The following is a 26,847-nucleotide window of genomic DNA, read 5'->3' as shown; positions in this document are numbered from 1 at the left end:
CTTACTCGTAAAAACAGCTGTATTCGTTGTCTCACTAAAGTCATGTTTTTAAAAGCTTTCAAATCTCACAGTAGCAACTTTACTTGTGCGATTAATTTGTTTTTCAAGTCTGTGGTACGAGGAAATTGTATAAACACGGTGATCTGAGCTATCTGATTGGCCAGCGGTAGTCCCTTAGGTGCACTTGATTTGCTCTCTGGGACTGCCTGGTAGGTGGACTTCTACATTCAGACACATGAAATGTTTTAACAAATGTAAGAATTTGCCTTCCCGGCGCTAGGGCTGCTGCATCAAGTGCATTTACAGTACTGGCAAAAGCGCAAAGCGATTAAAAAAAAAATAGGAACGAAAGGCTTTATCATTGGGTTTTTTACAGAAATATTTGGTGATTGACAGTAATGCCTCGACAGGTTTGTGACCACTGGTTTAGAATACAGAGAACTTGCTTATGTTACTCCATGGGCCAGCGGGCCAAATTTCACACATCTGTCCACTTAGCGGTGGCAAAGTTGAACCTTTTACTGCAGTGGGCTAAACCAGGGTCACATAAAGTGTTATTTGGTATTCTTAAACCTATCTACTTTGAAACAACAGAATAAGCTTATGGGCTTACTTTTGATAATGTAGTGTATGCCACTTAAACCCATAGTGTCTGCCATGATAAACCCCTTCAATATTTTTCCCTTAACTATGTTTTTTTCATACTGTTGCAGCTCAAGTGGGAAAAAAAACTAATTCGATGAACCAGGAATTTGTTCAATGTAAAAATAAAAAAACAGAATTCCTCCAGCCTCGAGTGGAAGGCATTTCTGGAGCAGCAACTGGGCGAGATGACTGCAGAAAAAAAGGTAGGTGACATTATTCCAAATTTGGAAGTCTGTTTCATTGCATATATTATATTTTGGTTTATGAGTTCTCTACAAATTTGCTATGAGGGAAAAACATTTGCATTTCTTCAGTCAGTACATAAAATACCAACAAGACAAAAAATATTCAGGTCTATAGCACAGTCTCCCACTGACGATACGCCCACATTCAGCAATTCCTCATACCATGAGTCCAGGACAAACCACGATGATTCGTCCACATTACTTTTGCATGCGAGAAGTAGTAGCACATTTTGAAACATTGTAGGCGAGTGTTGACCTCAGGAGGAAGAAATGTGTCTTGTCACCCAAAACACATTAGTGATTATAATGATATACAATATTATGCCATGTTAAATATAGAATCTATGTCTTGAATCCTGTCATATACACACATTTCAACACACCTGATAAGGGCATTAACTTACATAGCTGGTGAAGAGAATAAAAGTCTTAGGTTTACAGCCTTTATAAATGGTGTCAAGTTCCAGTATGAAAAAAATGGTATATTGTAGTGAAATATGCATTGGTTGTTAAAATGACATGATGCACACCAGTAGTCATCAGTGTTGCATTCACTTGTGGTGGATGCTGCAGGCATTGATGTCTTGAAATGCCTGCAAGGGAAAGGACAAATGTATTCATGTTACCCCTCAAGCTATGGACTGGGGTCATTTTGACTCGAGAGGCATATTTCTTTTATCACAGCCCAAAGGTGGTTTATTAAATCATCAAATTCTTCATGACTTTGTCAATCAACTTGTTCTGTGTTTCTGTATCAATATGGACTTTAAAAAAGTTCCAAGTCCTTTGGGGTCATTTTGACCCGAGACAAAAACACCTAATTCTGTCTATAGTCATTTGATAAATCTGACCTTTATTTGAATGTAGGTTTCTCTGGAGACATAATTACAAGTTATCCATACCACTGGAGGGTGGAGGGGTACCTGTATCAGTGATTTTGACCAAACAGATCATCTGCAGAGATAAAGCACCCACAGAATTCACCTATACCAAGTATCGTATGACTGGGTAAAAAAACAAAAAGACCTTCTTTTTGGGAATATAAAAATCTGCCAATGGTATAAATACTTGATATAAACAGCAAATCAAGAACTCAGAAACACTAAACTACATAGAGCTGTATTGGTGTGTACAGTATTCTCAGAAAATAAGTTGTTATAGGGCAAATGGAAAAAGTAGGTTATATTATGTTTTGGTTTCTCTGGAGACATAATATTAAGTAATACATATCGTCATAGGGTGACGGGAAACTGTATCAGTGATTTTGACCAAATAGACAGATCATTTGCAGAGATGGGGCACCTTGTGTACTCACCTGTGGTTATAACTGATTATAGCTAGGTATGACTGACTAATCAAAATGACCTTAGACATATTCTTAGTTGCAGTCGAAGCAGCGCATAAAAGTCTGTCAGCGGTATGAACACTTGGTAGAACTGTAGTACAGAAACCAGCTACCCTCTAAATGTACACTGTGCTTTATTGGTGAAAATGTGTTATACTACTGAAAATGTTATATAAATACCAGAATTCCTATAATATCCTCCAATATTATTTATGTGCAACTTGTTATACTATTTTGGGTGCTATACCATTTGGTTTAAAGAAACTTCAAGCATTTAATGATGGCTGTGGAGTAAGTAAATAAAGAAAACTAAGGCATATTTTTGGTATTTTCAAATGTACTCCTTCCTATAACATCCTGCTCCCTCAATTTAAATGGCAGTAATTTTTACCACAAATATTTAAAAAATGTATATTTTCTTAAAAATTCTCAAATCTAAATACTGTAATCAAATTATTGTACATCTCTGATGTTTTGACAAGAACTAAGTTGATATTTTGCTGTGATTGTTGATTGATTGTTGCTTTTTCTTGTGGTCAAAATGAGCCCAGTTGGTAATCGATGTATGTAAAATACAGTACCAGTCAAAAGTTTGGACACACATACTCATTTCAGGGTTTCTGTATGTTTTACTATATTGTAGAATAATAGTGAAGACATCAAAACTATGAAATAATACAGACTCATGTAGTAACCAAAAAAGTATTAAACAAATCAAAATATCATTTATATTTGAGATTCTTCAAAGTAGCCACCATTTGCCTTGATGACAGCTTTGCACATTCTTGGAATGCTCTCAACAAGCTTCATGAGGTGGAATGCATTTCAATTAACAGGTTTTCCTTCCTTAAAAGTTAAGAAGGAAATAATTCCACAAATTAATGAGTTTGAGACAATCAGTTGTGTTGTGACAAGGTAGGGGTGGTATACAGAAGATAGGGCTATTTGGTAAAAGACCAAGTCCATATTATGGCAAGAACAGCTCAAAATAGCAAAGTGAAACGACAGTCCGACAGTCATTCCTGTAAGACTTGAAGGTCAGTCAATCCAGAAAATTTCAAGAACTTTTAAAGTTTCTTCAAGTGCATTCGCAAAAACCATCAAGCACTATGATGAAAATGGCTCTCATGAGGACCGCCACATGAAAGGAAGACCCAGAGTTACCTCTGATGAATAGGATAAGTTCATTAGAGTTAACTGCACCTCAGATTGCAGTCCATATAAATGCTTCACAGAGTTCAAGTAACATACAAATCTCAACATCAACTGTTCAGAGGAGACACACCTCCACCTCAAAACACACCTCCAGGCTGTGTAAGCGCTATTTGAGCAAGGAAAGTGATGGAGTGCTGCATCGGAGGACCTGGCCTCCACAGTCACTCGACCTCAACCCAGTTGTGGTGGCAAGGGTTGATGTTGTGGTGGCACAGGCTGTCGTAGTGTGCTGGCAGCTGCTGTCATAGTGGTAGCTGCGTTAGTGGTGGCAGGGGCTATCGTAGTGGTAGATGCCATTGTTGTAGTGGCAGAAGTTGTTCTGGCAAGGGCTGTCGTTTTGGCATCTACAGTTGTGGTGATGGTGGCTACAGTTGTGGTAGCAGGGGCTGTTGTGGTGGCAGCTACAGTTGTGGCAGTAACTGCTGTTGTCGTGGTAGCGGATGAAATTGAGGTGGCAGGGGCTGTCATAGTGGCGGCTGCAGTTGGGTTAGCCGCAGTTGTGGCAGCAGTTGTGGTGGCAGCAGCTGCTTTCATATTGGGAGCTGCAGTTGTCGTGGCAACGGCAGTCGTAGTAACGTCTGCATGATCGGCAGCTACAGTTATGGTAGTGGCAGCAGTAGTGGCGGCAGCAGTTGTGGTGGAAGCGGCTGCTGATGTAGTGGCTGCTGCAGTTGTGGTGGCAGTAGCTTCTCTATTGGTAGCTGCGGTTAGGGTGGCAAGGGCTGTCGTAGTGGCAGCAGCTGTTGTCATAGTGGCAGCAGCAGTTGAGTTACCAGCTGTGGTGGCAGTATTTTTCATAGTGGCAGCTGCAGTTATGGTGGCAAGGGTTGTCGTAGCGGTAGCGGCGGTTGTTGTGGTAGCGGCTGAAGTTGAGGTGGCAGAGCCTGTCGTAGTGGCGGTTACAGTTGTGGTGGCGGCTACAGTTACAGTGTGTCATGGGCTGTCGTAGTGGCGGCTGTAGTATCGCTGGTAGCAACTGCAGTTGTGGTTGCAGCAATTGTTGTCTTAGCGGCGGCTGCAGTTGTGGTGGTGGCTGCAGTTGTGGTGGCAGCAATTGTTGTCTTAGCGGCGGCTGCAGTTGTGGTTGCCTCAGTTGTGGTTGCAACAGCTGCTGTAATTCTGTCAGTTACAGTTGGGATGGCACCGACTATCGTAGTGGCGGATCCAACTTTGGTGACATAGCATGTCAGTGGCGGCTGCAGTTGTGGTGGCAGCGGCTGTTATCATTAGCGACTGTTGTTGTAGCGGCTGAAGGTGTGGTGGCAGGGGCTGTCGTAGTGGCGACTGCTGTTGTGGTGGCAGAGGCTGCTGTTATTGTAGCGGTTGAAGTTGTGGTGGCAGAGGCTGCCGTAGTGGCAGTTGTGGCATTTACATTTGTGATAGTGAATGCAGTTCTGTTGACAGCAGATGTGGTGGCATCAGCTGCTGTCATAGTGGAAGCTGCAATTGTGATGACAGCGGCTGTGAAGTGGTGGTTCCAGTTGTGGTGGCAGGGAATGTCATAGTTGAGTATGCAGTTGTGGTGGCAGGGGTTGTCGTAGTGGTGTCTGCATTTGTGGTCATAGTGGCTGTTATCGTAGTGGCAGCAGCAGTTGTGGTAGCTGTGGCTGATGTTATGGAAGTGGCTAAAGTTGTGGTGGCAGGGGTTGCCATAGTGGTGTCTGCAGTTGTGGTGGCATCGAATGTTGTAGTGGCGGCTGCAGTTGTGGTTGCAGCTGCTGCTCTTTTGGTACCAGCTGGATTTGTGGTGGCAGCGGCTACTATTGCTGTGGTGGCAGAGAACTGCAATGTGGAAGCTGCAGTTGTGGTAGTAGTCACATTGGCATTAGCCGTTGTGGTGGCAGGGTCTGTCGTAATTGCAGCTGCAGCTGTGGTGGCAGGGGCTGTCGTAGTGGCGTCTACAGCTACGGTGGGAGGGGCTGCAGTAGTGGTGGCAGCGGCTGAAGTCGTCGTGGCGGCAGCTGCAGAGGTGGTAGCAGCTGCAGTTGTGGTTGCACTGGTTGCTGTTGTGGTAGTGGCAAATGTTGTGGTGACAGGGGTAGTCTTGGTAGTGTCTACAGTTGTGGCGGTAGCTGCAGTCGTGGTGGCAGCTTCAGTTGCGGTGGCAGCGACTGTCATCGTAGGGGCAGCTGCAGTTGCTGTAGCAGCTGCACTTGTGGTTGCAGTGGCGGATGTTGTGGAAGCGGCTAAAGTTGTGGTGGCAGGGGCTGTTGTAGTGGCATCCTTAGTTACGGTGGCAGGGGCTGCAGTAGTGGTGTAAGTGGATGTTGTGGTGGCAGCTTCAGTTGTGGTGGCAGCTGCACGTGTGGTTGCAGTGGCTGTTGTTGTTGTTGCCTGGGTTGTCTTAGTGGTGTCTTCAGTTGTAGTGGCCGCTGCAGGTGTGGTAGCAGCTGCACTTGTGATTGCAGTGTCATTGTAGGGACAGCTGCAGTTGTGGTAGTTGCGAAAGTTGTGATGGTAGAGGTTGTCTTTGTGGTGGTAGCGGGTGCTGTCCTAGTGGCAGCTATAGTTGTGGTGTCCGTAACTGATGTAGTGGCGGCTGAAGTTGTGGTTGCAGTTACTGCTCTTGTGGTACCAGCTAGAGTTGTGGTGGCAGTGGCTGTCGTAGTGATGTCTGCAGTTACGGTGGCAGGGGCTGCAATAGTGGTGGCAGCGGCTGCTGTCGTGGTTGCAGCTGCAGTTGTGGTGGCAGCGGCTGTCATCGTAGTAGCAGCTGCAGTTGTGGTTACAGAGACTTGTGTTGTAGTAGCAAGAGCAGTTGTGTTGGCAGTCAAATTGGCAGAAGCTGTTGTGGTAGCAATTGTATCGTCCGCAGTTCTGGTTGCAGATGTTGCTCTTGTGGTACCAGGTGGAGTTGTGGGGGCAGAGGCTGCTGTAGTTGTAGTTGCTGCTACAGTTGTGCTGGCAGCTGCTGTGGTGGCAAAGGGTGTCGTAGTGGAAGCTGCAATATTGGTAGTAGTAGTAATGGCATCTGCAGTTGTGGTGGCAGTGTCAGTCATTATTGCAGCTGCAGTTGTGGTAGCATGTGCACTTGTAGTTGCAGTGGCTGCTGTTGTGGTAGCGGCTAAAGTTGTTGTGGCATAGATCGTCTTAGTGGTGTCTCCAATTGTGGTGGCTGGGGCTGTCGTAGTAACGTCTACAGTTATGGTGGCAGGGGCTGCAGTAGTGTTGGCAGCGGCGGTTGTCATGGAGGCAGGGGTTGTCTTTGTGGTATCTGTAGTTGTGGTGGTAGCGGCTGTTGTCGTAGTGGCTGTTGCAGTTGTAGCGTCAGCGGCTGTCATTGTAATGGCAGCTGCAGTTGTGGTAGCAGCTGCATTTGTGGTTGCAGTGGCTGCCTTTGTTGTAGCGGATAAAGTTGTGGTGGCAGGGGTTGTCTTGGTCGTGTCTGCAGTTGTGGTGGTAGCAGCTATTGCCAGAGTGGCAGCTGCATTCTTGGTTGCAGTGGCAGCTGTTATGGTAGCGGCTAAAGTTGTGGTGGCAGGGTTTGTCTTAGTGGTGTCTCCAGTTGTGGTGGTAGTGGCTATTGTTATAGTGGCAGCTGTAGTTGTAGTGGCAGAGGCTGTCGTCATAGTGGCAGCTGCAGTCTTGGTTGCAGTGACAGCTGCAATGGTAGCGGCTAAAGGTGTGGTGGCAGGGGTTGTCTTAGTGGTTTCTGCAGTTGTGGTGGCAGTTGCTACTGTTGTGGTTGCTGCTGTAATTGTACTTGCGACTACAGTTGTGGTGGCGGCTGCTGTTGCTTGGTGGCAGGTGCTGTCTTATTTGTGGCTGCTGATGTGGTGGCAGGGGATGTCGTAGCGACGTCTGCAATTATGGTGTCAGGGGCTGGATTAGTGTTAGCAGCGGCTGCTGTCATGGTGGCAGCTGTAGTTGTGGTGGCAGCAGCTGTCGTCATAGTGGCAGATGCAGTTGTGATGGCACTGGCTGTCGTCGTAGTGGCAGCTGCAGTTGTGGTGGCAGAGACTTGTTTTGTAGTATCAGCTGCAGTTGTGGTGGCAGCTGCAGTTGTGGTTGCAGTGGCTGCTGTTGTGGTAGCGGCTAAAGTTGTGGTGGCATGCGTTGTCTTAGTGGGGTCTCCAGTTGTGGTGGCAGGGGCTGTCATAGAGGCACCTATAGTTATGGTGGTAGGGGCTACAGTAGTGTTGGCAGTGGCTGCTGTCGTGGTGGCAGGGGTTGTCTTAGCGGTGTCTGCAGTTGTGGTAGTAGTGGCTGTTGTCGTAGTGGCAGCTGCAGTTGTAGTGGCAGCTGCAGTTGTGGTTGCAGTTGCTGCTGTTCTTGTAGTGGCTAAATGTGTGATGGCAGGGGTTGTCTTATTGGTGTCTTTAGTTGTGGCGGTAACAGCTGTTATCATAGTGGCAGCTGCAGTTGATGTAGCAGCTGCACTTGTGGATGCAGTGGCTGCTGTTCTGGTAGCGGTTAAAGTTGTGGTGGCAGGGGGTGTTGTGGTAGTGGCAGCTGTTGTGGTCGTGGTCGTAGTGGTGGAAAATGCAGTTGTGGTTGCAGCTGCTGCTCTTGTGGTACCAGCTGGAGTTGTGTTGGCAGTTGCTACTGTTGTAGTGGCTGCTGTAGTTGTCGTGGCGGCTACAGTTGTGGTGGCGGCTGCTGTTGCTGTGGTGGCCGGGGCTGTCGTATATGTGGCTGCAGTTGTTGTGGCAGGAGCTGTTGTATATGTGGCTGCAGTTGTGGTGGCTGAGGTCGTCGTAGGGACGTCTGCAGTTATGGTGGCAGGGGCTGCAGTAGTGGTGGCAGCGGCTGTTGTCGTGGTGGCAGGGGCTGCAGTTGTGGTGGCAGCGGCTGTCGTCGTGGCGGCAGCTGTTGTTGTGGTAGCAGTCGTAGCTGCGGCTGCAGTTGTGGTCGCAGTCATAGTGGTAGAAAATGCAGTTGTGGTTGCAGATGCTGCCCTTGTGGTACCAGCTGGAGTTGTGGTGGCAGCGGCTGCTGTTGTAGTGGCTGCTGTAGTTGTAGTGGCATCTACAGTTGTGCTGGCGACTGCTCTTGCTATGGTGGCAGAGGCTGTCGTAGTGGAAGCTGCAGTTGTGGTAGGAGTCATAGTGGGGTCTGCATTTGTGGTGGCAGGGTCTGTCGTTATTGCAGCTGCTGTTGTGGTAGCAGCTTCACTTGTGGTTGCAGTGTCTGCTGTGTTGGCAGCGACTGAAGTTGTGTTGGCATGAGTTGTCTTAGTGGTGTCTCCAGTTGTGGTGGCAGGGGCTGTCGTAGTGGCGTCCTTAGTTATGGTGGCAGGGGCTGCAGTAGTGGTGGCAGTGGCTGTTGTCATGTTGGCAGCTGCAGTTGTGGTTGCAGCAGCTGTCGTAGGGACGTCTGCAGTTACGGTGACAGGGGCTGCAGTAGTGGTGGCAGCGGCTGTTGTCGTGGTGGCATCTGCTGTGGTCATGGTGGCAGCTGCTGTTGTGGTAGCAGTCGTAGTGGTGGATGCAGTTGTGGAAGCAGTTGTAGTGGTGGCAAATGCAGTTGTGGTTGCAGATGCTGCTCTTGTGGTACCAGCTGGAGGTGTGGTGGCAGTGGCTGCTGTTGTAGTGGCTGCATTAGTTGTAGTGGAATCTACAGTTGTGCTGACGACTGTTGTTGTTATGGTGGCAGAGGCAGTCGTAGTGGCGTCTGCATTTGTGGTGGCAGGGTCTGTCGTTATTACAGCTGTAGTTGTGATGGCAGTGGCTGCTGTTGTGGTCGCGGCTAAAGGTGTGGTGGCATGGGTTGTCTTATTGGCGTCCTTAGTTACGGTGGCAGCGGCTGCAGTAGTGATGTCAGCGGCTGTTGTCATAGTGGCAGCTGCAGTTGTGGTAGCAGCTGCACTTGTGGTTGCAGTGGCTGCTGTTCTGGTAGCGATTAAAGTTGTAGCTGCTGCTCTTGTGGTACCAGCTGGAGTTGTGGTGGCAGTTGCTACTGTTGTAGTGGCTGCTGTAGTTGTAGTGGCGATTACAGTTGTGGTGGCGGCTGCTGTTGCTGTGGTGGCAGGGGCTGTCGTATATGTGGCTGCAGTTGTGCTGGCTGTCGTAGTGGGGCCCTTATTTACGGTGGCAGGGGCTGCAGTAGTGGTGTAAGCTGCAGTTGTGGTGGCTGTCGTTGTAGGGACAGCTGCAGTTGTGGTAGCAGTGGCTGATGTTGTGGTAGCTGCTAAAGTTGTGGTGGCAGAGGTTGTCTTTATAGTGGTAGTGGGTATTGTCCTAGTGGCAGCTATACTTGTGGTGTCTGTAACTGACGTAGTGGCGGCTGAAGTTGTGGTTGCAGTTACTGCTCTTGTGGTACCAGTTAGAGTTGTGGTGGCAGTGGCTGTCGTAGTGACGTCTGCATTTACGGTGGCAGGGGCTTCAGTAGGGGTGGAAGCGGCTGTTGTCGTGGTGGCATCTGCAGTTGTGGTGGCAGCTGCTGTGGCTGTGGTGGCAGCTGCTGTTGTGGTAGCAGTCGTAGTGGTAGAAAATGAAGTTGTGGTTGCAGATGCTGCTCTTGTGGTATCAGCTGGAGTTGTGGTGGCAGTTGCTTCTGTTGTAGTGGCTGCTGTCGTATATGTGGCTGCAGTTGTGGTGGCAGGGGCTGTCGTAGGGACGTCTGCAGTTACGGTGGCAGGGGCTTCAGTAGTGGTGGCAGCGGCTGTTGTCGTGGTGGCATCTGCAGTTGTGGTGGCAGCTGCTGTGGTTGTGGTGGCAGCTGCTGTTGTGGTAGCAGTCGTAGTGGTGGCTGCAGTTGTGGTAGCAGTCGTAGTGGTGTAAAATGCAGTTGTGGTTGCAGATGCTGCTCTTGTGGTACCAGCTGGAGGTGTGGTGGCAGCGGCTGCTGTTGTAGTGGCTGCTGCAGTAGTAGTGGAATCTACAGTTGTGCTGGCGACTGTTGTTGCTATGGTGGCAGAGTCTGTCGTAGTGGCGTCTGCATTTGTGGTGGCAGGGTCTGTCGTTATTACAGCTGTAGTTGTGATGGCAGTGGCTGCTGTTGTGGTCACGGCTAAAGGTGTGGTGGCATGGGTTGTCTTAGTTATGTCTCCAGTTGTGGTGGCAGGGGGTGTCATAGTGGCGTCCTTAATTACGGTGGCGGCGGCTGCAGTAGTGGTGTCAGCGGCTGTTGTCATAGTGGTGGCTGCAGTTGTGGTAGCAGCTGCACTTGTGGTTGCTGTGGCTGCTGTTGTGGTTGAGGCTGAAGTTGTGGTGGCATGGGTTGTCTTATTGGTGTCTCCAGTTGTGGTGGCAGGGGCTGTCGTAGTGGTGTCTGAAGTTATAGTGGTAGCGGCTGTTATCGTAGTGTCAGCTGCAGTTGTGGTGGCAGCTGCACTTGTGGTTGCAGTGGCTGCTGTTCTGGTAGCAGCTAAAGTTGTGGTTGCAGCTGCTGCTCTTGTGGTACCAGCTGGAGTTGTGGTGGCAGCTGCTGTGGTTGTGGTGGCAGCTGCTGTTGTGGTAGCAGTCGTAGTGGTGGCTGCAGTTGTGGTAGCAGTCTTAGTGGTGTAAAATGCAGTTGTGGTTGCAGATGCTGCTCTTGTGGTACCAGCTGGAGGTGTGGTGGCAGCGGCTGCTGTTGTAGTGGCTGCTGTAGTAGTAGTGGAATCTACAGTTGTGCTGGCGACTGTTGTTGCTATGGTGGCAGAGTCTGTCGTAGTGGCGTCTGCATTTGTGGTGGCAGGGTCTGTCGTTATTAAAGCTGTAGTTGTGATGGCAGTGGCTGCTGTTGTGGTCACGGCTAAAGGTGTGGTGGCATGGGTTGTCTTAGTTATGTCTCCAGTTGTGGTGGCAGGGGGTGTCATAGTGGCGTCCTTAATTACGGTGGCAGCGGCTGCAGTAGTGGTGTCAGCGGCTGTTGTCATAGTGGTGGCTGCAGTTGTGGTAGCAGCTGCACTTGTGGTTGCTGTGGCTGCTGTTGTGGTCGAGGCTGAAGTTGTGGTGGCATGGGTTGTCTTATTGGTGTCTCCAGTTGTGGTGGCAGGGGCTGTCGTAGTGGTGTCTGAAGTTATAGTGGTAGCGGCTGTTATCGTAGTGGCAGCTGCAGTTGTGGTGGTAGCTGCACTTGTGGTTGCAGTGGCTGCTGTTCTGGTAGCAGCGAAAGTTGTGGTTGCAGCTGCTGCTCTTGTGGTACCAGCTGGAGTTGTGGTGGCAGTTGCTATTGTTGTACTGGCTGCTGTAGTTATAGTGGCGGCTACAGTTGTGGTGGCGGCTGCTGTTGCTGTGGTAGCAGGGGCTGTCGTATATGTGGCTGCAGTTGTGGTGGCAGGGGCTGTCGTAGGGACGTCTGCAGTTACGGTGGCAGGGGCTTCAGTAGTGGTGGCAGCGGCTGTTGTCGTGGTGGCAGCTGCAGTTGTGTTGGCAGCTTCTGTCGTTGTGGTGGCAGCTGCTGTTGTGCTAGCAGTCGTAGTGGCGGCTGCATTTGTGGTAGCAGGGTCTGTCTTTATTGCAGCTGCTGTTGTGGTAGCAGCTGCACTTGTGGTTGCAGTGGCTGCTGTGTTGGTAGCGACTAAAATTGTGGTGGCATGGGTTGTCTTAGTGGTGTCTCCAGTTGTTGTGGCAGAGGCTGTCGTATATGTGGCTGCAGTTGTGGTGGCAGGGGCTGTCGTATATGTGGCTGCAGTTGTGGTGGCAGGGGCTGTCATAGGGACGTCTGCAGTTACGGTGGCAGCGGCTTGAGTAGTGGCGGCAGCGGCTGTTGTCGTGGTGGCAGCTGCAGTTGTGTTGGCAGCTTCTGTCGTTGTGGTGGCAGCTGCTGTTGTGCTAGCAGTCGTAGTGGTGGCTGCATTTGTGGTAGCAGGGTCTGTCTTTATTGCAGCTGCTGTTGTGGTAGCAGCTGCACTTGTGGTTGCAGTGGCTGCTGTGTTGGTAGCGAATAAAATTGTGGTGGCATGGGTTGTCTTAGTGGTGTCTCCAGTTGTTGTGGCAGGGGCTGTCGTATATGTGGCTGCAGTTGTGGTGGCAGGGGCTGTCGTATATGTGGCTGCAGTTGTGGTGGCAGGGGCTGTCGTAGTGGTGTCTGTAGTTATACTGGTAGCGGCTGTTATCATAGTGGCAGCTGCAGTTGTGGTGGCAGCTGCACTTGTGGTTGCAGTGGCTGCTGTTCTGGTAGCGGCTAAAGTTGTGGTTGCAGCTGCTGCTCTTGTGGTACCAGCTGGAGTTGTGGTGGCAATTGCTACTGTTGTAGTGGCTGCTGTAGTTGTAGTGGCGGCTACAGTTGTGGTGGCGGCTGCTGTTGATGTGGTGGCCGGGGCTGTCATATATGTGGCTGCAGTTGTGGTGGCAGGGGCTGTCGTAGAGACGTCTGCAGTTACGGTGGCAGGGGCTGCAGTAGTGGTGGCAGCGGCTGTTGTCATGGTGGCTGCTGCAGTTGTGGTGGCAGCTGCTGTCGTAGTGGCAGCTGCAGTTGTGGTGGCAACTGTAGTTGTGGTGGCAGCTGCTGTTGTCGTGGTGGCAGCTGCAGTTGTGCTGGCAGCTGCAGTTGTGGTGGAAGCTGCTGTCGTGGTGGCAGCTGCAGTTGTGGTGGCAATTGCTACTGTTGTAGTGGCTGCTGTAATTGTAGTGGCGGCTACAGTTGTGGTGGCGGCTGCTGTTGCTGTGGTGGCAGGGGCTGTCGTATATGTGGCTGCAGGTTTGGTGGCTGAGACTGTCGTAGGGACTTCTGCAGTAGTGGTGGCAGCGGCTGTTGTCGTGGTGGCAGCTGCAGTTGTGGTGGCAGATTCTGTCATTGTGGTGGCGGCTGCATTTGTGGTAGCAGGGTCTGTGTTTATTGCAGCTGCTTTTGTGGTAGCAGCTGCACTTGTGGTTGCAGTGGCTGCTGTGTTGGTAGCGACTAAAATTGTGGTGGCATGGGTTGTCTTAGTGGTGTCTCCAGTTGTTGTGGCAGGGCCTGTCGTATATGTTGCTGCAGTTGTGGTGGCAGGGGCTGTCGTAGGGATGTCTGCAGTTACGGTGGCAGCGGCTTTTGTCGTGGTGTCAGCTGCAGTTGTGGTGGCAGCTTCTATCATCGTGGTGGCAGCTGCTGTTGTGCTAGCAGTCGTAGTGGTGTCTGCAGTTGTGGTGGCAGTGGCTGCTGTGTTGGTAGCGACTAAAATTGTGGTGGCATGGGTTGTCTTAGTGGTGTCTCCAGTTGTTGTGGCAGGGCCTGTCGTATATGTGGCTGCAGTTGTGGTGGCAGGGGCTGTCGTAGGGATGTCTGCAGTTACGGTGGCAGCGGCTTTTGTCGTGGTGTCAGCTGCAGTTGTGGTGGCAGCTTCTATCATCGTGGTGGCAGCTGCTGTCGTGCTAGCAGTCGTAGTGGTGGCTGCAGTTGTGGTGCCAGGGTTTATCTTTATTGCAGCTGCTGTTGTGGTAGCAGCTGCACTTGTGGTTGCAGTGGTTGCTGTGTTGGTAGCGACTAAAGTTGTGGCATGAGTTGTCTTAGTGGTGTCTCCAGTTGTGGTGGCAGGGGCTGTCGTAGTGGCGTCCTTAGTTATGGTGGCAGGGGCTGCAGTAGTGGTGGCAGCGGCTGTTGTCATGGTGGCAGCTGCAGTTGTGGTGGCAGCTGCGGTTGTGGTGGCAGCTGCTGTCGTGGTGGCAGCTGCAGTTGTGGTGGCAGCTGTTGTCATGGTGGCAGCTGCAGTTGTGGTGGCAGCTGCAGTTGTGGTGGCAGCTACAGTTGTGGTGGCAGCTGCTGTCGTCGTGGTGGCAGCTGCTGTTGTGCTAGCAGTCATAGTGGTGGCTGCAGTTGTGGTGGCAGGGTATGTCTTTATTGCAGCTGCTGTTGTGGTAGCAGCTGCACTTGTGGTTCCAGTGGCTGCTGTGTTGGTAGCGACTAAAATTGTGGTGGCATGAGTTGTCTTAGTGGTGTCTCCAGTTGTGGTGGCAGGGGCTGTCGTAGTGGTGTCTGCAGTTATGCTGGTAGCGGCTGTTATCGTAGTGGCAGCTGCAGTTGTGGTGGCAGCTGCACTTGTGGTTGCAGTGGCTGCTGTTCTGGTTGCGGCTAAAGTTGTGGTTGCAGCTGCTGCTCTTGTGGTACCAGCTGGAGTTGTGGTGGCAATTGCTACTGTTGTAGTGGCTGCTGTAGTTGTACTGGCGGCTACAGTTGTGGTGGCGGTTGCTGTTGATGTGGTGGCCGGGGCTGTCGTATATGTGGCTGCAATTGTGGTGGCAGGGGCTGTCGTATATGTGTCTTCAGTTACGGTGGCAGGGGCTGCAGCAGTGGTGGCAGCGGCTGTTGTCATGGTGGCAGCGGCTGTTGTCATGGTCGCAGCTGCAGTTGTGATGGCAGCTGCAATTGTGGTGGCAGCTGCAGTTGTGATGGCAGCTGCTGTTGTGGTGGCAGCTGCAGTTGTGGTGGCAGCTGCTGTCGTCGTGGTGGCAGCTGTTGTCGTGGTGGCAGCTGCAGTTGTGGTGGCAGCTGTTGTCGTGGTGGCAGCTATTGTCGTGGTGGCAGCTGCAGTTTTGGTGGCAGCTGCTGTTGTGGTGGCAGCTGCTGTCGTGGTGGCAGCTGCAGTTGTGGTGGCAGCTGCTGTCGTCGTGGTGGCAGCTGTTGTCGTGGTGGCAGCTGCAGTTGTGGTGGCAGCTGTTGTCGTGGTGGCAGCTGCAGTTGTGGTGGCAGCTGCTGTTGTGGTAGCAGTCGTAGTGGTGGCAAATGCAGTTGGGGTGGCAGAGGCTGCTCTTGTGGTACCAGCTGGAGTTGTGGTGGAAGCGGCTGCTGTTGTAGTGGCTGCTTTAGCTGTAGTGGCAGCTACAGTTGTGCTGGCAACTGCTGTTGCTATGGTGGCAGAGGCTGTCATTGTGGAAGCTACAGTTGTGGTAGGTGTCGTATTGGTGTCTGCATTTGTGGTAGCAGGGTCTGTCGTTATTGCAGCTGCAGTTGTGGTGGCAGTGGCTGCTGTTGCGGTAGCGGCTGAAGTTGTGGTGGCAGCTGCAGTTGTGGTGGCAGATGCTGTCGTCGTGGCAGTCATAGTGGTGGCTGCAGTTGTGGTGGCAGGGTATGTCTTTATTGCAGCTGCTGTTGTGGTAGCAGCTGCACTTGTGGTTGCAGTGGCTGCTGTGTTGGTAGCGACTAAAATTGTGGTGGCATGAGTTGTCTTAGTGGGGTCTCCAGTTGTGGTGGCAGGGGCTGTCGTAGTGGTGTCTGTAGTTATGCTGGTAGCGGCTGTTATCGTAGTGGCAGCTGCAGTTGTGGTGGCAGCTGCACTTGTGGTTGCAGTGGCTGCTGTTCTGGTTGCAGCTAAAGTTGTGGTTGCAGCTGCTGCTCTTGTGGTACCAGCTGGAGTTGTGGTGGCAATTGCTACTGTTGTAGTGGCTGCTGTAGTTGTACTGGCGGCTAGAGTTGTGGTGGCGGTTGCTGTTGATGTGGTGGCCGGGGCTGTCGTATATGTGGCTGCAGTTGTGGTGGCAGGGGCTGTCGTAGAGATGTCTGCAGTTACGGTGGTAGGGGCTGCAGCAGTGGTGGCAGCGGCTGTTGTCATGGTGGCAGCTGCAGTTGTGATGGCAGCTGCAATTGTGGTGGCAGCTGCAGTTGTGGTGGCAGCTGCAGTTGTGGTGGCAGCTGCTGTCATGGTGGCAGCTGCTGTTGTGGTGGCAGCTGCTGTTGTGGTGGCAGCTGCTGTCGTGGTGGCAGCTGCAGTTGTGGTGGCTGCTGCAGTTGTGGTGGAAGCTGCTGTTGTCGTGGTGGCAGCTGCAGTTGTGGTGGCAGCTGCAGTTGTGGTGGCAGCTGTTGTCATCGTGGTGGCAGCTGCTGTTGTGCTAGTAGTTGTAGTGGTGGCTGCAGTTGTGGTGGCAGTGTCTGTCTTTATTGCAGCTGCTGATGTGGTAGCAGCTGCACTTGTGGTTGCAGTGGCTGCTGTGTTGGTAGTGACTAAAATTGTGGTGGCATGAGTTGTCTTAGTGGTGCCTCCAGTTATGGTGGCAGGGGCTGTCGTAGTGGTGTCTGCAGTTATGCTGGTAGCGGCTGATATCGTAGTGGCAGCTGCAGTTGTGGTGGCAGCTGCACTTGTGATTGCAGTGGCTGCTGTTCTGGTAGCGGCTAAAGTTGTGGTTGCAGCTGCTGCTCTTGTGGTACCAGCTGGAGTTGTGGTGGCAATTGCTACTGTTGTAGTGGCTGCTGTAGTTGTAGTGGCGGCTACAGTTGTCGTGGCCGGGGCTGTCGTATATGTGGCTGCAGTTGTGGTGGCAGGGGCTGTCGTAGAGACGTCTGCAGTTACGGTGGCAGGGGCTTCAGTAGTGGTGGCAGCTGCTGTTGTCGTGGTGGCAACTGCAGTTGTGGTGGCAGCTGCAGTTGTGGTGGCAGCTGCAGTTGTGGTGGCAGCTGCCGTTGTGGTGGCAGCTGTTGTCGTGGTGGCAGCTGTTGTCGTGGTGGCAGCTGTAGTCGTGGTGGCAACTGCTGTCGTGGTGGCAGCTGCAGTAATGGTGGCAGCTGTTGTCGTGGTGGCAGCTGTTGTCGTGGTGGCAGCTACAGTGGTGGTGGGAGCTGCAGGTGTGGTGGAAGCTGTTGTCATCGTGGTGGCAGCTGCTGTTGTGCTAGCAGTTGTAGTGGTGGCTGCAGTTGTGGTGGCAGTGTCTGTCTTTATTGCAGCTGCTGTTGTGGTAGCAGCTGCACTTGTGGTTGCAGTGGCTGCTGTGTTGGTAGTGACTAAAATTGTGGTGGCATGAGTTGTCTTAGTGGTGTCTCCAGTTATGGTGGCAGGGGCTGTCGTAGTGGTGTCTGCAGTTATGCTGGTAGCAGCTGTTATCGTAGTGGCAGCTGCAGTTGTGGTGGCAGCTGCACTTGTGGTTGCAGTGGCTGCTGTTCTGGTAGCGGCTAAAGTTGTGGTTGCAGCTGCTGCTCTTGTGGTACCAGCTGGAGTTGTGGTGGCAATTGCTACTGTTGTAGTGGCTGCTGTAGTTGTAGTGGCGGCTACAGTTGTGGTGGCGGCTGCTGTTGATGTGGTGGCCGGGGCTGTCGTATATGTGGCTGCAGTTGTGGTGGCAGGGGCTGTCGTAGAGACGTCTACAGTTACGGTGGCAGGGGCTGCATTAGTGGTGGCAGCTGCAGTTGTGGTGGCAGCTGCAGTTGTGGTGTCAGCTGCAGTTGTGGTGGCAGCTGCAGTTGTGGTGGCAGCTGTTGTCGTGGTGGCAGCTGCTGTCATGGTGGCAGCTGCAGTCATGGTGGCAACTGCTGTCGTGGTGGCAGCTGCAGTAATGGTGGCAGCTGTTGTCGTGGTGGCAGCTGTTGTCGTGGTGGCAGCTGCAGTTGTGGTGGCAGCTGTTGTCGTGGTGGCAGCTGCAGTTGTGGTGGCAGCTGCTGTTGTGGTAGCAGTCGTAGTGGTGGCAAATGCAGTTGGGGTGGCAGAGGCTGCTCTTGTGGTACCAGCTGGAGTTGTGGTGGAAGCGGCTGCTGTTGTAGTGGCTGCTTTAGCTGTAGTGGCAGCTACAGTTGTGCTGGCAACTGCTGTTGCTATGGTGGCAGAGGCTGTCATTGTGGAAGCTGCAGTTGTGGTAGGTGTCGTATTGGTGTCTGCATTTGTGGTAGCAGGGTCTGTCGTTATTGCAGCTGCAGTTGTGGTGGCAGATGCTGTCGTCGTGGCAGTCATAGTGGTGGCTGCAGTTGTGGTGGCAGGGTATGTCTTTATTGCAGCTGCTGTTGTGGTAGCAGCTGCACTTGTGGTTGCAGTGGCTGCTGTGTTGGTAGCGACTAAAATTGTGGTGGCATGAGTTGTCTTAGTGGTGTCTCCAGTTGTGGTGGCAGGGGCTGTCGTAGTGGTGTCTGTAGTTATGCTGGTAGCGGCTGTTATCGTAGTGGCAGCTGCAGTTGTGGTGGCAGCTGCACTTGTGGTTGCAGTGGCTGCTGTTCTGGTTGCAGCTAAAGTTGTGGTTGCAGCTGCTGCTCTTGTGGTACCAGCTGGAGTTGTGGTGGCAATTGCTACTGTTGTAGTGGCTGCTGTAGTTGTACTGGCAGCTAGAGTTGTGGTGGCGGTTGCTGTTGATGTGGTGGCCGGGGCTGTCGTATATGTGGCTGCAGTTGTGGTGGCAGGGGCTGTCGTAGAGATGTCTGCAGTTACGGTGGTAGGGGCTGCAGCAGTGGTGGCAGCGGCTGTTGTCATGGTGGCAGCTGCAGTTGTGATGGCAGCTGCAATTGTGGTGGCAGCTGCAGTTGTGGTGGCAGCTGCAGTTGTGGTGGCAGCTGCTGTCATGGTGGCAGCTGCTGTTGTGGTGGCAGCTGCTGTTGTGGTGGCAGCTGCTGTCGTGGTGGCAGCTGCAGTTGTGGTGGCTGCTGCAGTTGTGGTGGAAGCTGCTGTTGTCGTGGTGACAGCTGCAGTTGTGGTGGCAGCTGCAGTTGTGGTGGCAGCTGTTGTCATCGTGGTGGCAGCTGCTGTTGTGCTAGTAGTTGTAGTGGTGGCTGCAGTTGTGGTGGCAGTGTCTGTCTTTATTGCAGCTGCTGATGTGGTAGCAGCTGCACTTGTGGTTGCAGTGGCTGCTGTGTTGGTAGTGACTAAAATTGTGGTGGCATGAGTTGTCTTAGTGGTGTCTCCAGTTATGGTGGCAGGGGCTGTCGTAGTGGTGTCTGCAGTTATGCTGGTAGCGGCTGATATCGTAGTGGCAGCTGCAGTTGTGGTGGCAGCTGCACTTGTGATTGCAGTGGCTGCTGTTCTGGTAGCGGCTAAAGTTGTGGTTGCAGCTGCTGCTCTTGTGGTACCAGCTGGAGTTGTGGTGGCAATTGCTACTGTTGTAGTGGCTGCTGTAGTTGTAGTGGCGGCTACAGTTGTCGTGGCCGGGGCTGTCGTATATGTGGCTGCAGTTGTGGTGGCAGGGGCTGTCGTAGAGACGTCTGCAGTTACGGTGGCAGGGGCTTCAGTAGTGGTGGCAGCTGCTGTTGTCGTGGTGGCAACTGCAGTTGTGGTGGCAGCTGCAGTTGTGGTGGCAGCTGCAGTTGTGGTGGCAGCTGCCGTTGTGGTGGCAGCTGTTGTCGTGGTGGCAGCTGTTGTCGTGGTGGCAGCTGTAGTCGTGGTGGCAACTGCTGTCGTGGTGGCAGCTGCAGTAATGGTGGCAGCTGTTGTCGTGGTGGCAGCTGTTGTCGTGGTGGCAGCTTCAGTGGTGGTGGCATCTGCAGGTGTGGTGGCAGCTGTTGTCATCGTGGTGGCAGCTGCTGTTGTGCTAGCAGTCGTAGTGGTGGCTGCAGTTGTGGTGGCAGTGTCTGTCTTTATTGCAGCTGCTGTTGTGGTAGCAGCTGCACTTGTGGTTGCAGTGGCTGCTGTGTTGGTAGTGACTAGAATTGTGGTGGCATGAGTTGTCTTAGTGGTGTCTCCAGTTGTGGTGGCAGGGGCTGTCGTTGTGGTGTCTGCAGTTATGCTGGTAGCAGCTGTTATCGTAGTGGCAGCTGCAGTTGTGGTGGGAGCTGCACTTGTGGTTGCAGTGGCTGCTGTTCTTGTAGCGGCTAAAGTTGTGGTTGCAGCCGGAGTTGTGGTGGCAGTTGGTACTGTTGTAGTGGCTGCTGTAGTTGTAGTGGCGGCTACAGTTGTGGTGGTGGCTACTGTTGATGTGTTGGCCGGGGCTGTCGTATATGTGGCTGCAGTTGTGGTGGCAGGGGCTGTTGTAGAGATGTCTGCAGTTACGGTGGCAGGGGCTGCAGTAGTGGAGGCAGCGGCTGTTGTCGTGGTGGCAGCTGCAGTTGTGGTGGCAGCTGCACTTGTGGTTGTAGTTGCTGCTGTTCTAGTAGCGGCTAAAGTTGTGGTTGCAGCTGCTGCTCTTGTGGTACCAGCTGGAGTTGTGGTGGCAGTTGGTACTGTTGTAGTGGCTGCTGTAGTTGTAGTGGCGGCTAAAGTTTTGGTGGCGCCTGCAGTTGTTGTGGTGGCAGGGGCTGTCATATTTGTGGTGGCAGGGGCTATCGTAGGTATTTCTGCAGTTACAGTGGCAGGAGCTATAGTAGTGGTGGCAGCAGCTGTTTTTGTGGTGGCAGCTGCAGTTGTGGTGGCAGCTGCAGTTGTGGTGGCAGCGGCTGTTGTCATAGTGGAAGCTGCAGTTGTGGTGACAGCGGCTGTCATCATAGTGGCAGCTGCTGTTGTGATATCGGTCGTAGTGGCGGCTATAGTTGTGCTGGTGGCTGATGTTGCTGTGGTGGCAGAGGCTGACTTAGTGGAAGCTGCAGTAGTGGTAGTAATTGCATTGGTGTCTGCAGTTGTGGTTGTAGGTTCTGTCGTAATTGCAGCTGCAGTTATGGTGGCAGTGGCTGTCGTCGTAGTAGTAGCTGCAGTTGTGTTAGCAGTCGTAGTGGCAGCTGCTTTTGTGGTAGCAGTTGTTGTTGCGGCTGCTGTTGTGGTTCCAGATGCTGCTCTTGTGGTACCAGCTAGATTTGTGGTGACAGTGGCTGCTGTAGTCGTAGTGTCTGCTGTAGTCGTAGTGGCGGCTACAGTTGTGCTGGTGGCTATTGTTGCTGTGGTGGCAGAGGCTGACGTAGTGGAAGCTGCAGTATTGGTAGTAGTCACATTGGTGTCTGCCGTTGTGGTGGCAGGGGCTGCAGAAGTGGTGGCAGTGGCTGTTGTCGTGGTGGCAGGTGTTGTCTTAGTAATGTCTGCAGTTGTGGTGGTAGTGGCTGTTGCCATAGTGACAGCTGCAGTTGTAGTGGCAGTGGCTGTTGTCGTAGTGGCAGCTGCAGTTGTGTTAGCAGCTGCACTTGTGGTTGCAGTGGCTGCTGTTGTGGTGGCATGGGTTGTCTTAGTGGTATCTGTAGTTGAGGCGGTAGCTGCTGTTGTCTTAGTGGCAGCTGCTGTTGTGGTAGCGGTTGTATTGGGGGCTGCAGTTGTGGTGGCAGCGAATGTTGTAGTTGCGGCTGCAGTTGTTGTTGTAGCTGCTGCTGCTCTTGTGGTAACAGCCTGATTTGTGGTGTCTGCTGTAGTCATAGTGGCGGCTACAGTTGTGGTGGTAGCTGCTGTTGCTGTGGTGTTAGCTGCAGTTGTTGTGGCAGCAGCAGTCATAGTGGCGGCTGCACTTGTGGTCGCAGTCGTAGTGGCGGCTGCACTTGTGGTCGCAGTCGTAGTGGCGGCTGCACTTGTGGTGGCAGGGGCTGTCGTTGTGGCAGGGGCTGTCGTTGTGGCAGCTGCAGTTGTTGTGGCAGCAGATGCCGTAGTGGCAGCAGTTGTGGTCACAGTCGTAGTGGCTGGAGTTGTGGATTCTTTACAAGGGAGAAAAGCTCCAGTAGGAATGAATGGGAAGCCCCACAAGCAAAATGTTCCTAGTGGGGTAGATGCTGCAGATGTTGAAGGAACATTGGTGATGACTGGGGTTTGATCTATCATATAGGGTGCAGTGGGAATATTTGGGAATCCCCATAAATCCCCAAAGGGTTCTTCCACATTTCTTGAGTTGAAAGGTTGAGGGAAACAGGATACCGTTGTGGTGGACAACTCTCCAGCAGAGTTCTGATAAACCAGTTGAAGCGAGAGACTGCCATACTGTGGAAGAGGAAATCAGGGCAACTGCAATCACCAGCACAAGTTAAATTGTATTTATTTTTAAAATGTCTAAAATGTTCAACCATTGCAACAAAGAATCATATGTGCATTTTTGTCCATTTTCAGACAATCTAATGTTTACATTTCAGAGCATGATCATTTTTAAAAATCAGTTTCTATGCAATATTGATAAATGACACCCCAGGACTTTCTTACCTCCACATTTGATTGGGAAAATTTGACAAACAAGGCATTGAGACTTTTCCACTGAGTTACAATGTATCCATCAGGAATGTGCAACAACGCCTCTGGACCTGCAAAACAGCATATCAATCAATATCAGAGCCAACTTTTTAAAATAAAGGATTTTACAATGACAGTGCAGTTCCGTCTGTTAAGTTATCCTTTTTGGGATAGGGGGCAGCATTTTCACTTTTGGATGAATAGCGTGCCCAGAGTGAACTGCCCTCTACTCTGTCCCAGATGCTAATATATGCATAGTATTATTAGTATTGGATAGAAAACACTCTGAAGATTCTAAAACTGTTTGAATGATGTCTGTGAGAATAACAGAACGCATATGGCAGGCGAAAACCTGAAAAACATCCAACCAGGAAGTGGGATATCTGAGGTTTGAAGTTTTTCAAAGCTTGGCCTACCGAATACACAGTGTCTATGGAGTCAAGTTGCACTTCCTACGGCGTCCACTAGATGTCAACCGTCTTTATAAACTTGAATGAGGATTCTACTATAAAGGAGGGGCTCATGAGACATGTATGAGTCAGTGATCTGGCAGAGTGTCTCAGGCTCGTGACACGCTCTCCCGACAGAGTTAGCTCTTTTTCCTGTGCTTTTCTTCAGACATAGGAATTCTCCGGTTGGAAGTTTATTGATGTTTTATGTTAAAAACATCCTAAAGATTGATTCCATACATCGTTTGACTTGTTTCTAAGACCTGTAACGGAACTTTTCGAGTTTTTGTCTGGACGAAATGCTCGCACCTCATAAAGATGGATCACTTGGCTGAACACGCTAACAACAAGTGGCTATTTGGACATAAGTGATGGACTTTATGGAACAAATCAGTAATTTTCCAAACTGGGATTCATGGGAGTGCCTTCTGATGAAGATCATCAAAGGTAAGTTAATATTTATAGTGTTATTTCTAACTTCTGTTGACTTCAAAATGGCAGATATTTCTCTGGCTGGATTGGGCTCTGAGTGCCGTTCTCAGATTATGATTTTTCAGTAAAGCTGAAACCTGACACAGCTGTTGCATTAAGGAGAAGTCTATCTTTAATTCTGTGAATAACACTTGTATCTTTTATCAATGTTTATTATGAGTATTTCTGCAAAATCACCGGATGTTTTGGAATCAAAACATTACTGCACGTTACACGCCAATGTAAACTGAGATTTTGGGATATAAATATGCACATTATCGAACAAAACATACATGTATTGTGTAACATGATGTCCTATGAGTGTCATCTGATGAAGATCATAAAAGGTTAGTGATTAATTTGATCTATATTTCAGCTTTTTGTGACTTCTATCTTTGGCTGCAAAAATGGCTGTGTTTTTTGGACTTGGCTATGACCTAACATAATCATATGTTGTTCTTTCGCTGTAAAGCATTTTTTAAATTGGACACGATGGGTAGATACACATCTTGTTAAACTATCATTTGCTGTATTGGACTTAATGTGTTAAAGTTACATATTTCGAAAACATATTTTTGAATTTCGCTCGCTACCTTCTCAGCGGAATGTTGTCATGGGGTTCCGCTAGCAGAACGCCTGCGCTAGAAAGGTCAAAGTAAGGCACAGCCTTTAAAAAAACTTCCAGTTTCCATTTCAGTGTTCAAAGGTTTGAAAGTAGACGTAAGCAATATGGTGATGGCACCACCAAACCTTCCAATAGGTCAAGTGTCGCTGCTACCATGTGGCATCCACCTAAGCCAGCGATTCCCAAACTTGGTCCTCGGGACCCCAAGGCATGCACGTTTTGGTTTTTGCCATAACACTACACAGCTGATTCAAATGATCAAAGCTTGATTAATAGTTGATTATTTGAATCAGCTGTGTAGTGCTAGGGCCGAGTTTGGAAAACCCTGACCTAAGCAGTCTTTTCAGATCTGTGAGCACAAAGGATAAGTTTACACAGGCAGTCTAATTCTGATCTTTTGTTTTACTATTATTTTGGCCAATCACATCAGGTCTTTTGCCAATAAAAATATCAGAGTGGGGCTGTCTGTGGTCAAAGTAACCAACAATCCACACTATGACTTGCTAGTTATCTACTACATGACATAGCAATGCATTTTTTTTTATCAATCCATTGCTCCAATATGTGAAACATGTCCCCAGATTAATATTGACATCAAATAACTGCAGTTAGTTCCGTGGGAACATGAATTATCAGTTCTTACCAAGCACCTTCACATCTATCAGCTTTCCAGCAGGTAGTTTAACAGTCATGTCTGTTTTCCCACAGGTGACTTGGGGCAGCCACAATGTTGGTGGAACAAAGGTAGGAGGGTTGGAGATGGGAGTCTGACAAGTTGCCGTGCCAGACACATTCCTCATGAGAAGGCGGTCAAAGTAATGGACTTTCACAGAGTGTTGATGGACGCCACCCTGGATCTACAGAGAGCATGATAATGAGCCCATATGGGAAAAATTACTTTAAAAACCATATATATATACACACTACCGTTCAACAGTTTGGGGTCACTTTGAAATGTCCATGTTTTTGAAAGAAAAGCACATTTTTTGTCCATTTAAATAACATAAAATTGATCAGAAATACGGTGTAGACATTGATAATGTTGTAAATGACTATTGTAGCTGGAAACAACTGATTAAAATGGAATATATACATAGGCGTACAGAGGCTCATTATCAGCAACCATCACTCCTGTGTTCCAATGGCACGTTGTGTTAGCTAATCCAAGTTTATAATTTTAAAAGGCTAATTGATCATTAGAAAACCTTTTTGCAATTATGTTAGCACAGCTAAAAACTGTTGTTCTGATTAAAGAAGCAATAAAATTGGCCCTCTTTAGACTAGTTGAGTATCTGGAGCATCAGCATTTGTGGGTTCGATTACAGGCTCAAAATGGCCAGAAACAAAGACCTTTCTTCTAAACTCGTCAATCTATTCTTGTTCTGAGAAATGAAGGCTATTCCATGTGAGACATTTCCAAGAAACTGAAGATCTCGTACAACGCTGTGTACTACTCCCTTCACAGAACAGCGCAAACTAGCTCTAACCAGAATAGAAAGAGTGGGAGGCCCCGGTGCACAACTGAGCAAGAGGACAAGTACATTAGAGTGTCTAGTTTGAGAAACAGACGCCTCACGTCCTCAACTGGCAGCTTCATTAAATAGTACCCGCAAAACACCAGTCTCAACGTCAACAGTGAAGTGGCAACTCTGGGATGCTGACAGCCTCTGCCACCACAATTAAAGAATGTATTTGAGTATATTTTTACATGTATGTATCAATATATTTGGTAGATTTTAAAATGTATTTGGAAATGTGTTCTAAAATAAATTCCAACATGTATTTTTAAGCAATATATTTTTAGGTCAAATCAGTGATCATGGTTGATATTCATAAACAATTGCTTCATAATACATTATCACTTCTCTACCTACAACATATTTGGCTAGACAGCCAATACACTTTATAGCCATTTTTCTCAGTTTCACTGTTTGCGTAGTTACTGCTCTTTGTTTTTGTATGGCAGAGTGAGTAACTGAAGTCAAAACATGGTGGAACAAAGCCATAGTGCAGTAACTTAACATACTGCTGTTTGCCTTGGTTTTACTTGGATTTTGTAGTTACTGCAAATTTCACACAACATTTTCACTGAAACTAAACTTAATTGATTCCAGGATACGTTGTCACAAGATAAAACAGATACTAAAAATCCTGATTTAAGTCTTTCCTCTATTTTGTCTATAGTGTAGTTACTGCATTTTGCCTTTGTGGGGCATTGCACGATGTATGTTTTTTGTTTAAATCGATTAAAAACTCAAATAAAATAATTATGAAAACATTATTTAATTAAGCTGAAGAGAGGCAATTACTATAATTTTTTATATACCATTTGAGATATACAACGCATTTTCCTATGTGGTCTTCATGACTTTGTTTTGTTCTCACCTTCACAATTCAAATTATATCACTGCCAAAGTTTTGGCTTGGTGGCCAAAATGTTTTCTCCATTGATACATTTCAGAAGCCGAATTAGGAACCACTTTGGCCACCCTGTAGATTACATTTTATAGCCATACCTTTCTGTAATATTGTCAGGCATTATATGTATTTGAGCAAAGATGCAAATGCACAGTGCCTTCAGGAAGTATTCACATCTTTTGACTTTTTCCAAATTTGGTTGTGTTAAAGTTTTTGTTACACAAAAACGAGCTACACAAAATACTTGAATGTGAAAGTAGAAGAAAAAAAAGACTTGTACATTTTGGGGGGGAAAAATAAAACACTAATATATCTTGATTACATAGTATTCAACCCCCTGAGTCAATACATGTTAGAATCACCTTTGCCAGTGATTACAGCTGTGAGTCTTTCCAGGTAAGTCTCTAAGAGCTTTCCACACCTGGATTTTGCAATATTTGCAATATAGTATTATTTTCAAAATTTTTCAAGCTGTCAAGTTGGTTGTTGATTATTGCTAGATATTTTCAAGTCTTGCCATAGATTTTCATGCCAATTTAAGTAAAACATGACATGAAACTGCCGCCTTGGTAAGCAACTCCAGTGAATATTTGGCCTTGTGTTTTAGGTTATTGTCCTGCTGAAATGTAAATGAATCTCCCAGTATCTGGTGGAAATCAGACTGAACCAGGTTTACCTTAAGGATTTTGCTTGTGCTTAGCTCCATTAAGTTTCTTTTTTTATGCTGAAAAACTAACCAGTCCTTAATGATTACAAGCATGCTCATAACATGATGCAGCCATCACTATGCTTGAAAGTAGGTCAATATTGGGGAGTAACTACAATGTTGATCCATCCTC

The 26,847-nt window shown here is 49.4% G+C and overlaps 1 protein-coding gene across 1 annotated transcript; it reads right to left on the bottom strand.

Annotated features, from left to right (window-relative positions):
- Window positions 1-7,769: 7,769 nt before the first annotated feature.
- LOC124012231 (pneumococcal serine-rich repeat protein-like) lies at window positions 7,770-21,250 on the bottom strand. Its single transcript, XM_046325707.1, has 14 exons — window positions 20,695-21,250; window positions 19,301-20,250; window positions 18,931-19,040; window positions 18,184-18,483; window positions 17,143-17,364; window positions 16,688-16,845; window positions 16,076-16,554; window positions 15,803-15,834; window positions 15,571-15,756; window positions 15,119-15,435; window positions 14,167-14,859; window positions 12,856-13,911; window positions 8,576-12,771; window positions 7,770-8,441 (listed from the first exon to the last, which is right to left on the bottom strand). Exons 1-14 carry the CDS (start codon window positions 21,248-21,250, stop codon window positions 7,770-7,772), a joined length of 9,927 nt encoding a protein of 3,308 aa, XP_046181663.1.
- Between the last annotated feature and the right edge of the window lie 5,597 nt (window positions 21,251-26,847).

The sequence above is a fragment of the Oncorhynchus gorbuscha genome, linkage group LG24, assembly GCF_021184085.1.
Source record: "Oncorhynchus gorbuscha isolate QuinsamMale2020 ecotype Even-year linkage group LG24, OgorEven_v1.0, whole genome shotgun sequence".
Lineage (NCBI taxonomy): Eukaryota > Metazoa > Chordata > Actinopteri > Salmoniformes > Salmonidae > Oncorhynchus > Oncorhynchus gorbuscha.
The sequence above is the reverse complement of the archived record's forward strand: the minus strand, read 5'-3'. Positions and strand labels throughout refer to the sequence as shown.